Source organism: Nyctibius grandis, chromosome 31 (genome assembly GCF_013368605.1).
Source record: "Nyctibius grandis isolate bNycGra1 chromosome 31, bNycGra1.pri, whole genome shotgun sequence".
In the NCBI taxonomy this organism is placed as follows: Eukaryota; Metazoa; Chordata; class Aves; order Nyctibiiformes; family Nyctibiidae; genus Nyctibius; species Nyctibius grandis.
In genome coordinates this window covers 899,306-911,662 of record NC_090688.1, presented here as the reverse complement: position 1 = coordinate 911,662, position 12,357 = coordinate 899,306, and the positions used below count along the sequence as shown (strand labels likewise).

General features: G+C 43.2%; 1 protein-coding gene across 4 annotated transcripts in view; it reads right to left on the bottom strand.

Annotated features, from left to right (window-relative positions):
• Positions 1-10,058, bottom strand: part of RANBP3 (RAN binding protein 3) — a 43,224-nt gene extending 33,166 nt beyond the window's left edge. For all 4 annotated transcript variants that reach the window (XM_068420682.1, XM_068420683.1, XM_068420684.1 and 1 more), the window contains exon 1: positions 10,021-10,058. In XM_068420682.1, coding sequence (XP_068276783.1) covers positions 10,021-10,042 — 22 coding nt within the window. In that variant the 5' untranslated portion in view covers positions 10,043-10,058. The remainder of the gene's footprint in view (positions 1-10,020) is intronic.
• Positions 10,059-12,357: the final 2,299 nt, after the last annotated feature.

Below are 12,357 nucleotides of genomic sequence, written 5' to 3'. Positions count from 1 at the left end.
TTCTTAAAGGTCATCTAACTCTGACACTTGATTATACTTGTATTTCATTATCACAGAAACCTTTAGAAAGGTCCTAAATCTTCAGTATTTGCAGGTCTACAATTTAAACCAAATATTCCATGTATATTATTACAGAGGGACCAGTCTTTTCTGCATAATGTAAGAGCACATCTCCTTTCTTCTTGAAGTTCCGATTAGTGGGAAAAATATTAGTGGGACACTATTTTCTAAATAAGCACATCAATATTTAGTCTTCAAGAACAGAATGAATTTCTAGATTGAGCGTATGTTTTCCATTGTCCTTAATGACCTCAAAACTACCTCAATGTCCTTAATGACCAAAAAAAAAAAAAAGGGAGGGGGATCAAGCAGAAGTGAGCTTTCCTGAGAGTTTAACAAACTGATACACGTCGTGCACGAGTTATATTTGAAGAGAAACTGCACATCCACTATGCAGTCAGCAGCCCTCCTATATGTTTGTAGGGCCAAAGTGTCTTCAGAGTGAGATTGCTGTGAAACAATGGGATTCAGGGAGAGCTGTATTTTGGTTAATTTCTTTGCAGAAGTTCCACCTTTGCAATTATTCAATCTTACAAGACCAGACATTTAAGAAAATTAAAATTTTTAAAACTTTTAGAACTTGAAAGGCTACCATAAAGAAGAAAAGCCATCAATAATTGCCTTGTGCATAAAAAAAAAAAGACAGCATCACAAAATCCTTCATAAATCAGTTGCAGCATCAGTAAAGCACTTGGGTGAGGATATAAGGAAAAGGGGATGAGATTGTCCATTTGGGAACTGCTAGCTATTAGATCAGTTTAGTTGAAAAAGTGAAACTTTACCTGACAAACACATAAAAATTAAGAAAATTATTCCAAGAACTCTGTGCATTTCTTTTGTGAGAGTGGAAAAGCCTCTTTCCATGCTTCTCTGGGTCTAACTCAGAGGGACAACCCACCAAAACCACTGCAAGACTGATTTTGCAAGACTGGCATAACTTTTTCTACAAAGGTAAAATTAATCACAAAATAAAGCTCCTTACTACAGCATTTTGCCTGCTCCTTTTTTTCTTTATTTTCTAAGTTCTTCTATCCATCAAATACTGCTGAATCTTAAAAATGTGTATTAATGAGAGCAAAGCAGACAATCTATTTAAAAACCAAAAAATAATTGACTAACTAACAAAGGTCATCAATGAAGACTTAACTGCTATACCTGTCCCAAAAAAACAGTCTGTTGAAAGAAGCCAGGGCTTTTGATTTCCTTGGCCTCAGTATAACCTGCCTGTGGGAGGTTCCACTCATGTAAGGTCCAAGCTTTATCCTTTACTTCAAATTGATGTTCATTTCTTTACACCATGTTTGGTGTACTTTAGTATTCATTAATGCTATAATTACAGCACCAAGTAGCATGTATTCTACCAAACTAATTTTATCCAAGACTGCCAAATCAGTTAATAAAATGCTGTCTTAGCGTTCTTCCCCCTGGAGATCTGCCCAAAAGCGGGATTTGGGTGTGTAATGCACAACACAGGAGAGACTCCTGTATCAAATTCCACAGATACCAAAGAGGACCAAACAGAAAAGAAATACTTATCTATTTAGTGCTTCATAAAGGATTGAAGTACTGAGAGAGAAGAAAGCAAGCAACACCAAAAGCAGATCCAAGAACAATGCAAAGTGCAGAGGAAACATGGGATGGCTGACAACAGACTAGAATGGGGAGCCAAAGAAGTTGATGCAAAAGAACAGTACAAAACAGGAGATGGAGTCTGGTGATGGAAAATCAAGTATTCAGAAAAAAAGAACAGGGATGCCAGGAACAGCAGAAAGCTCACAGGAAAAAAAAATTATTGGATGGAAGAACCAAAGAAAACAGAGTGGAAAAAAAATCAAATATTCGAGATTATGTCCAGCTATGGAAAATGAGACTGGGAAAAGCAGCTAGTAAAACAAACTATGACCAGTCTTGTTAGTCAAGGTGGAGAAGATAACACTCTTGTGCTACATATGACAGTTTCTATCCACTGAAGGAACACAGTCCTCCAGGACTCAAGATCTAGGAGTCTCAGTATTACTCTTGCTGGCTGTGAGAGCAGCTGACACGATGGCATCCAGCAGGAACCACGACAAGACAGCAGGCACCCACCTCGGCACCCACGCCTACCAACCATGCCAGCGCTTAGGCAGGCACGTTCCCTAGAGGGGAACACTTGTTCACCACGGCCTTTCTAAATTCTGCAACAAGACCACAATGCTGGAAATGTTTCCCTAATTCTAGCCCAAGGCAAGAAGGGATCACTAGATTGTCTAATCTGATCACTTTCATTCAACATTGCATATTTTTCTGAGCCTTACTGTTTTGGGGAAACATTTTCAAAGGCATCAATTATTGAAGACATTAAACACAAATTATTATTGCTCTTGATCATCCATTACCTTACTTGGTAAAAAACTCCAGTGCCAAGTTTCCCATTCAAATGTCTTGCTCCAGCTTTCAGTTCTGATTCCTAGTTATGTTTTTTGAATGCATTTATGTACTAGATAGAGCTCTCTAGTATTTACTGTATTTCCTACAAAAGCACTTACACAAACCATGTCTTCCTATCAACTGAAGAACCACCACAAGAGGATTTACTTTTGTAGAACAGAAATGCATATGTTGGGTAGTTGTGGGATTTTTCCCCCCTATGGTGAGCACGGCAGCTTATTAAGTGCTACTCCAAAATAAGAATTACACCGTCATTTGTACTAGCCAACATCAGAGGTGGACGGTCATGTTCTCACTTAGCCAGCATGCTTCCATTCCACTAAGGTGCCTCAAGGATGACCTAGAGTAAAACTGATCTGTCGGGTCCACAGAACTGTCATCAAGTTAAAGGGAAAATAAAGCAGGATAAAGAAAGGAAAAAAACCACTCCAACCTTCAAATCAGGTACGATACATGTAAAAGAACATGAGATCTTCTCCTTCACCTGAGAGATGAATAGACAAGGCACATAGTTCTTAAACTGCGGAACAGACTTGTTTTTTTCCAGACAAGCAGACAAAAACAAGGCAAAACAAGGAGCTGAAGATGCAAAAACAATGTCAATTTTCTAATAGTCAGTCTCAGTAAAGGTGTTCTGAGAAAGCCCAAGCATGTAAGAGGGAAAGCAGACCTTCAGTAATTACTGTCCTAGAGACCCTAAGTCCCCAATCTGAAGATCTGGGACAAACCACTTAGTTTCTTCTGAATAGTGGCAAGCTGTCAAACCAGTCTGAAAAGTGACTGAATCCACAAAACAACTTCCTGCAGTTTATTCATAAGTTTCGGACATTTCAACCTGTATTAATAATTATAAAAACCTCAAGAACTGGCTTTCACAGGCTGAATTCCTTAAACGTATTTCACTGTCAAGTCATTAACTATCAATATATGTCCTATATGCTGTCAGAAAAATGTATGTACTATCCAACCTACTCAGCTTGCTTCACAAGCCTTGGAAACCAGAACCCAGAAACAGAAAATACTATCTCAATGGCTCAGGCAGAGGCATTGTCTTCAAGTCATGTATATTATTTAATGAGATTTTTAATTCAGGTACATGACCCTTTGTAGCTGTACCAAACTCTGCAATGTCAACCATGTTTCCTGCAACAAGACAAAACAAGGCCTTGTTTTACCTCTCCACCCATTCACACCAATGCAACCATAGCAGCTGATGGCATTTCTAGTGGCCACAACAGTTATTTTTGCAATAAAAAGTTTTAAACCTTCACTGCAGCATGAAATAACCCATTACTGAAAAATCCAACAGCTCCTTTAAGTGTATAGATGCAAAAATCATGTCCCTTTTGAATCCACATTTGAAGGCCACATAAGTGAAAAGAAATGACAAGATAAAACTGCACAAAATGGGGACACCACCACCCCAGTACACTGCAGAGGTTCATGTCTCTGTATAGTTACCAGGCTCACAGGGTAAATCCCATGGCAAAGCACTGACAAAGGCCAAGAAAGCATTCTTCTGTTTTGCCACCAAGACCATTGTGTGTCTACCATAAAAGCACAGGATAATTCAGGTTGGAAGGGACCACAGGAGGTCTCTAGTCCAACCTCCTGCTCCAGGTGAGGTCAGCTATGAAGTCAGACCAGGTTCATCAGGTTATCCAGTGTGGTCTTAACTTCCAAGGATGGAGGCTGAGCAGCCTCCCAGGGTAATCTCTTCTATCACCTGTCTTTATGGTGGAAAAACAAAACAAACAAAAAACAAAATCCTTTTCCCTATATCCAGTCTGAGCATCTCCTTCCACCTCTCACCTTTTGTCCTCCAACATACACCACTGATGAGCCTGGGTCTGTCTTTTTAATAACCTCTTCATAGACCCTGGAAATCTCCAAACATGCCTCTCTGAAGCCTTCTCTTCTCGAGGCTGAACAAGCCCAGTTCCTTCAGCCTCTCCTCACAGGTCATGCAACCCAGATCACCAACCATCTTGGTGACTCAAATTAATCTTTAGGTCTTAGAAGGAACCCAGGCCCCATGTCGTGAAAACAACTCTCAGGCCCTCACTGGACCCGCTGTAGCCAGGTTATTACAAGGTGAATTTATTTTTAAAGCTAATAACTACACTGTTTCAAACATTTTCTTTTTAAATTTCATCCAAATTACATTTAAAAGCGCAATAGTGCCTGAGTACATGGAAACCTGTATGAGAGGCAGAAAAAAAAAAAACACTGAGAAACTTCCAGGCAAGCAAGTCCTTGCTTGGATCTGAAGAAGCAATCTTCAACACTAAAAGCATATAAGTTCTGAACAACTGCTTTGACTTTAATTCATTATAATACATCACCTGAGAGAAAAAGCTGATCATACCTGTGAACAATGAAAGAGTGTTAAAAAGGGAGAACAGCCATTAGGTTGTTAACTCACCAAAAATATTCAGAGTGGTAATTTACTGTCTGTGAAAGGCTTATCTGAGGGTCAAGAAAAATTTAAGTTTGAATTTAAATTTAATTATGCTTAGTTGAACAGCTCAGCACGCAAAAATGTTTTTTCACCTTAATACTATTTAAGTTATAAAGAGCAAAAAAATCATGCTAAAAAAAAAAAACATTAAAAGAGATATGGGCAATTTTCAGCATGATAAAATTCCAAAGGTGTTGATAACAAAATAAGACTCTTCTCTTCCAAAAGCTACGAACAGACTGAAAGCAATGAGCAAGCTACCACACCAACAGCTGTTCTCCAAAAACAACCCCACAAGCAAAGTCTGATCACACTTCATGTCAGAAAGTACAAGAAACATGAGTGGATCATTTATAGCCGGACTTCACGAGTCATGAAGAATACAACTGACATCAGAAAAAAAGATACTTCTACCTCATTTTCAACACTTTGATAGGTTGCTTTTTATGAAGTAAAACATCTGTTGTTCTCATTCACCTTCAAACCCTTTATTTTTTTGTCTCTTATAGCATGAGTAAGCAGCCTACTTCCAGACAACACTTACACAGCTGGCAGGGGAAGGTAGAATGTCTTTTACATATTTAAGACAAAATAAAAATTCCATACACCATATTTAAAGCACAAACCTTTTGCATTTGCAGAGCACACATATTTAACTTCCCAAGCCCTTGTGGTATTAATAGAAACAAGTTACCTTCTGCATTGGGTAATTTTACTATTTCAGGTCAGGTACTTCACATAAAGCAAATGTTGCAAGTCAGAAATAGAAAAAAGTAGCTTATTTTCACATGACAGGAAGAAGAAAACCATGAGGCAGCCCAGCTACTTTGCAATGTAGATAAAATATTTATAAAGAACTCCAAGAAGCGTTAACAAAAGTTATTAAAGTATTTACACAGTTCTATCTTGTAAATGAAACAGTACTTTATGGTGTTTGGGTGTGAATTATTAGGACACCTCAAAAAAAAAAACCACTGAACAAAACAAACCACTCGGTCTAACTTCACGTCCAGCAGTTTATCTGAAGTAAAACCACCATGGGAAAAAAAGAGCTTGTTTATAGGGTCTACAAATGTCAGGGACAGCGGGGCATGCCAGCTTTTCCCCTCAAAGTAACAATAGACCTTCCTCTCTCCAAAAGCAATAAGGCAAGGAGAATTATACAGTCAAGGCCAAAAAAAAAACCCCAATCAGAAACAGCACAGAAACAATGTCAGCATCATACAAAACTGGCAAAGGAATGATACCTTCACTCTGAAAGGAACTGCTTCGATTCTCTAGTCTTCTGTACATTTAAGGCAGTTATACACAGTAAACTTGTCACTATCACCAGTGGTATAATTAGCAATTTCATAAAGTAAAATAAATTGTGCTTGGTGTTTAAGGAGAGAGTTTGCCAACACAGCTGCTGCAGGCATCTCCTGAAAGGGAAATGTGAAGAAAGCCATCAAGTTTTAGCCCTGACAAAAACCTGTACCTTTTCAATGACTGAAAGGCGATAAAGTAATTAATTCTCAACACGAGGAGATCCCATCATCTGAAGAGCAGCTTCAGCAGCAAGTTAAAGACAAATGAATTACTAGTTGTGTATTAACAGCAAGTTAATGAGAAAAGCATTCAGATTTACATGAATATATGCCTGACTGGAAGTTGTCTAGTTCTCCATGATACTTCACTGCCACACGTGTGAAGTGTCAGTTTTAAGACGTGATCCAGCTAGAAAACCAAAGAACATCATACCAAAGACTTCAGAGAAAATTTCTAATACCATTCAGTAACTACTTGATACAATAGTAACACTAACTATGCCCACCATTCCAAAATCCTGGTTTTCAATGATCAAACTTCTCACAATGCCAATTCCCAAAGCCTTTGCCACAACGTCACTAAATCTTTGTGACAAAGTCAATCAAACTTCACACAGCCAGGGAGAAGTTAGTCTCTCCTCCTCTTCATTAGCTCCACACTTACCAGCTCATCTCCTCTTATGATGAGGAGGAATGCCAAGACCAGGACCTGTTCCTAGAAAACTTCACAGTACAAACTTCTTTGGAAAGTGGCACTTGGACCACCTCATCCTTCACCCCCCCTCTCTGCAGTAGAGGACTCCCTTAATCCAACAACCTTCTTCTGACAAGATACAGCTTGCCATGAAACCACTACAAAGAGGCAAGTGTACAGTTTCACCAACTCACTAGAGAAAAAGGGAACACAAGTGGAAGGAAAAAATTCAAGGAATGCTTAGAATCAAGAAAATGAAGTAGTTATGAGGGAATATTAGAGGGAATTCTTGTAGCTTTGAAGAAATGCATCACAGAAAGATCACCCAAATAGCTGGAAGGCTGAAAGGACTTTGGTACAACGGTCACTTGGAGGCAGTACTGACATCCCAGTGGTGATTTAAGACAGACAATAGACTAAGAGAGACATCAGAATCTAGAAGATAAAGATAACTAATATACTGTTGGAAAAGGAAAAACCAATGAATGAACTGAAACAAAGGGGTGCCATGGTAAAAGCAACAGGTTAAAAGAGCTTTGCATTAGTAAGATGAAAGGACACAGGCAGAACAAAACAGCACTTTTCAAGGCCAGAAGGAGGTTTGTTGCAGCAAGCAAAGGGGTAAGAGTCTAAGTGAGTTTCACTTGCATGAACAGACAAGAAAAGCTATTGTTCAAACACACTAAGCAAAAACAATCTGCAAGAATGACTGAAACCTCTTTCTAGGTACTTGTGTCTACTATGTGTCAAAGAATAATTAGCTTCACACCTTACAATGAAGTATGATTGAGACAGGACTGTTGTACAGATCAATCAAGATTAAGGAATATTCAGAGCTTTGTTTTAACCACACTTGGTTTGTGAACATGAACCTTTAGCTATCAAATACTTCAAACAAGAGAAGACTGGTATGAAGCAGAAGATCAAAGAATTATCAGTACCAAAACAATGACTTCATGTATTCAAAGGAAAATACCTGGGCACAAAGAAATGAAACATTCAGCTGCACTCCTAGAAAAATAAAACAGATTGATGTGTTTGAGAAGAAAAAAAAAACCACAACAACAACAAAAAAAAACCCCAAAAAATCACCTGAGAACATCATTGCCATGTCAGAGACAGCAAACAAGGCAAGTAGAAAGACTACAGAATCCACTGACTTTCAGCAGAAGGATGCCAATTCCAGAAAGTACGTGTATTTGCACTGGTATACAAAGAACTGACACTCCAAAAATGGGACCAGAGGAAAGAAAACTAACACCAGACAATGCAGCCAACGATATCAGAATGAGCAGAAGAGACAATCGTTCAGAAGCAAGCTGATCTTGCTTTCTCTTATGAAAGATTATATCATATTCTTATTGCAGGAAGAAACAGAACAGCAAAGGATGAAGATGACAGCTCTGGAAGGACATGCGAGCACAAACTAAAGAGATTATCAGGTGAGAGAAGTCACTGGAGTCAGGAAAGGGTCTGAAGAGGAAAAAAAAAAAAAAAAGAGAGAAAAAAGAAGATCAGATGAAAAAGCAAGGATGGCACCACACTTCTCCCCCCTCCAGTCTACACAACTCTGCAGAAATACAGAGGTAGGGGTAGAAACACATGACAAGCCAGCATTAAAGATGTAATAAACATTGGTAACTTGGAATTCACATTGAGCTTAATGTTTCCCACTAGAATGGGGAGGTAAAGCCACAGGCTTGCACAACTTAAGGTAGCCATTCCCAAACTTCTGGTTCTAAAAGAACACAATAAACCATCAAAATTTATTATAAGGTCATTATAAGGGCAGTGTGTAAATACTGTCAATAGGTTTCTCACAAATAGTAATTACACATTCAACTATTTACTACCATTCTTGAGACAACTTATCATGCCTCTTTGGCCACTGAAAGCTCATCCTGACTTTGGGAGCCAACAGCCCAAGACATGCAGCATCATGGGATTTGTCATGTAACTGAAGTGTAATTATGGGGTTAGCTGCTTGTAGACTTCATCTTCAAAAACTACACCTACAATAGATATTTGCTTCCTGTTTTTTAATGTTAATATCAGAACTGTAATTGCCACTGGTACAGAGTTCAAGTGTAAGAAACAATCTTGAAAGAAGAGGCCTCGCACACTTTCATGCACCTCCTTCAGGGCACTTCCCCCCTCTTTCATTAGCTGAGAACGATGAGAAATAGAGACAGCTGGGGCAACCCTCGTTTTGCAGAGACTTTGAGGGAAGGCAGTCATTCTCAAGTGCAAACAGTTGATGCCTACTGTCACTTAAACAACGTTCTGTGCACCTCTGAATACCCAAATCCTACAGTAATGCAGCCCATGTTTTTCTAATCCTCTTTAGAAAAATATGAAACCAGAGGTTTTCAGCTTAAAAAATAATATATGATACCTCACCTAGTTTTACATAACCGCCTCTATTATTCCCTTAGCTAGAGGAACGATTAACACTGGTGTGAATTAAGGAAAGATTTACAACAGCCCTGAAGCTGTGGACAATGACCCCAAAAAGCAACTGGACGAGGAAGGATACAAAGCGGCTCAGAGCTGCCCCGGCAGAGCAGCGCGGCGCTCACCACCACGCTCCCGCGGCGCCGGCCGTGCACGCCTCCTGCGCGCAGGGAGCGCGGACCCGCCGGCGGTCGCCGCCGCCGCCCCCGGGAGCCGCGGCGCCGCCAACACGGTGCCACCGCCCGGCGGGAGGCACCTGCCAGCGGAGCCCCGGAGCGCTGCCCCTGGCTGCCCGCCGCCAGCCCCGACCCCCGCGGCAGCGTGGACGCCCGCCCCACAGGTGGCCCCGCAGGGCGGAGCGGGGACGCAGCGGGGCCGGCGGGGAGCGCGGCGGCCCGGCCGGACGCTCCCTTTGTCCGGCCGCTCGCCCCACAGGGGCCGGGGCACGGAGAGGCCGCGGGGAGGAGGCGCTTCCGAGGGCGGGCCCGCGCCCGGGCGCGCCCCTGAGAGCGGATCGCAGAGCCAGGCTCGGGCCGGGGCCGCAGCGGCGGCGCAGGGCCAGGCCGTGGCGGGCCCGCGGCCGGCACCGCCGTGCACCGCCAGCGCCCGCCTACCTTCGTTCGCGAGGTCCGCCATTTTACTTCCTCAATCGCGCCCACAATGCATCGCGCAGCCGGACGGCGTCCCCTCACCGCGGGCCGCGCTGCGCATGCGCCAATTTACGGCCGCTCCGTGGAGGCATTGCGCATGCGCAGGTGGCTCCTCTGCGTCGCGGGCGGGGCCCGCCCGGCTGCCCCGGGGAGGGTGGGGCCGGGCCGGGCGGGGCGGGGCGCTGCGCATGCGCGGGGCGAGAGGCGGGGCGCGGCCTGGCTGAAGTCTCCGCTCTACCGGCAGGGTCGGGCCCGCGCGGGCTGCCTGGCTGCGGCCCGCTGTGGCGACAGGCTGTGGGGCCCCGTGCGCCCGGTGGCTCTGCGGCCCGCTCCCCGCGCTGACCCCCAGCAGCTGCGGTCGTCACACGGGGCCTCTGAGAGCGGCTGCCGTGGACCTTCTGTTCCCGGCTCGGCGCTGCCTTCTGGTCTGCCTCCGTAGCCTCCCGTGGCTGCAGCACCCAGAAGTTCACTCCATGAGTTAAACGGATTCTTCTTTCCCATTTACTGCTTTCGTCAGTGCCCCACAGTTACAGTCCTGCAGAATTTACTGGGCAGTAGCCCTCCAGCCAACTGCTCTGTGCCTGTATAAGCCTTGACTGTGTCTTTCCTAGCCTTTTCTCCAGACCAAAGAATTCAAACCCTTTCAGTTTATGGAAGGCTGCTGCTCCATCCCAAAGATCAATATTTGCTATCCTTTGTGACTTCCATCTTTACCGTCTCCAGAACTGCGCACACTGCTCAAATGTAGGTGCACCAAGGCTTTATATGGCCACAAAATGATACTGTATAGTGTATATGGTATAGAGACAGTATAGTATGTAACCACACTGGTGCTCTCATCGTTCTCTTGATGGTGCCCCATATTTTATTGGCTTCTTTGGTCAGTGCACCTAAGCTCCCCTGACTGCATTGAGTAGGTCTCTACTCATTAGTAAGGGAGCCAACAGCAGCTAGCTCAGATGTAGACACCGAGAGATACACAACATTATAGCCTTACCCCTAGTGATTGCTTCAAGGCGGTGGCACAGTGTAAGAACAGCATGCATAGTGCCTGCTCATTTGAGTACATCCCTCACAAGATATCACACTAGCGTAGAGCAGAATCTGAGGGCCAGGCTCCTGATCCTCCTGCAAGTACCACGCATCTAAACCATCTGGTTTAGCTACTAGGAGAATTTTCCATCAGGAATACAACAGCAGGCTGGCAAATGTTAGTAAGAATAAATTAATTATTTAGAAAAAATACAGGGTACCTATCCTTAAATCAATGTCCATTGTCAGCATTTGTTGGAACTTTTCTGTCAATCAATCAATACTATTTGGAATTGTATGATTACTAGTGCAAGCTACATTATCTGCTGAATGAGCAACACAGCAGGCACAAGAAATCCAGGTGGTTTCTAAAGGGTGCTAGGGACAAATTCTTACTACACTTGCTGGACAGGCCATCTAGTTCAGCTGGACACCCTCCTGGATCCGGTACTCACGACCAAGGAAGGACTGTATGGGGATGTGATAGTCAATGGCAATGTTGGCTGTAGCAACCATGAAATTGTGGCGTTCAAGATCCTGAGGGGAGTGAGAAAGGCAAATGGCAGACTACAGACCCTTCAAGAGAATTGACTTTGGGGTATTCAGGAATAGGTGAGGTGAGATTCTGTGGGAGACAGCTCTGTAAGACAAAAGAGCTCAAGAGAGCTGGCAGCTCGTTAAGGACATCTTCCTCCAAGCACAAGAGCAGTCTGTCCCAGCAGTCAGGGAAATAAGTAGAAAGAGACAAACTCAGCTAAACATAGAACTTGTGAATGAGCAGAAGAATATGTGTACAGGAGACGGAAGCAAGGACAGACTACTAAAGAGGAATATAGAAATACTTCTTCAGCATGCAGGGATGGTGCTAGGAAAGCCAAAGCTCAACTAGAGTTGAAACTGGCAAGGGACATCAAATGCTGTCTTTGTCTCACTCTCCACCGAGGAGGTCTCCCAGGCCTTTGTGCTTAGAGACAGAGTTCAGACAGAGACAGGATCAAGTCAAGAATCTCTTGAGAACTCCGAGCCCGCACAAGTCCATGAGACCCAGTGGGCTGCATCGGAGGGGGATGAGAGCTGGCTGATGTCATTGAGCAAACACCCTCCATCATCTTTAAAAGGTTGTGGAGATCAGGGAAGGCCACGTCTGCATTCAAGGGGGCACTTTGAGCAGACTCTGTTTAACCTCTCACTTAGCAGACTACTGAGGCAGAAGAAAAATGCCATTAAGAGTGTTGCTTTTCACCCGAGATGGGTCCTGCCATCCTTCCT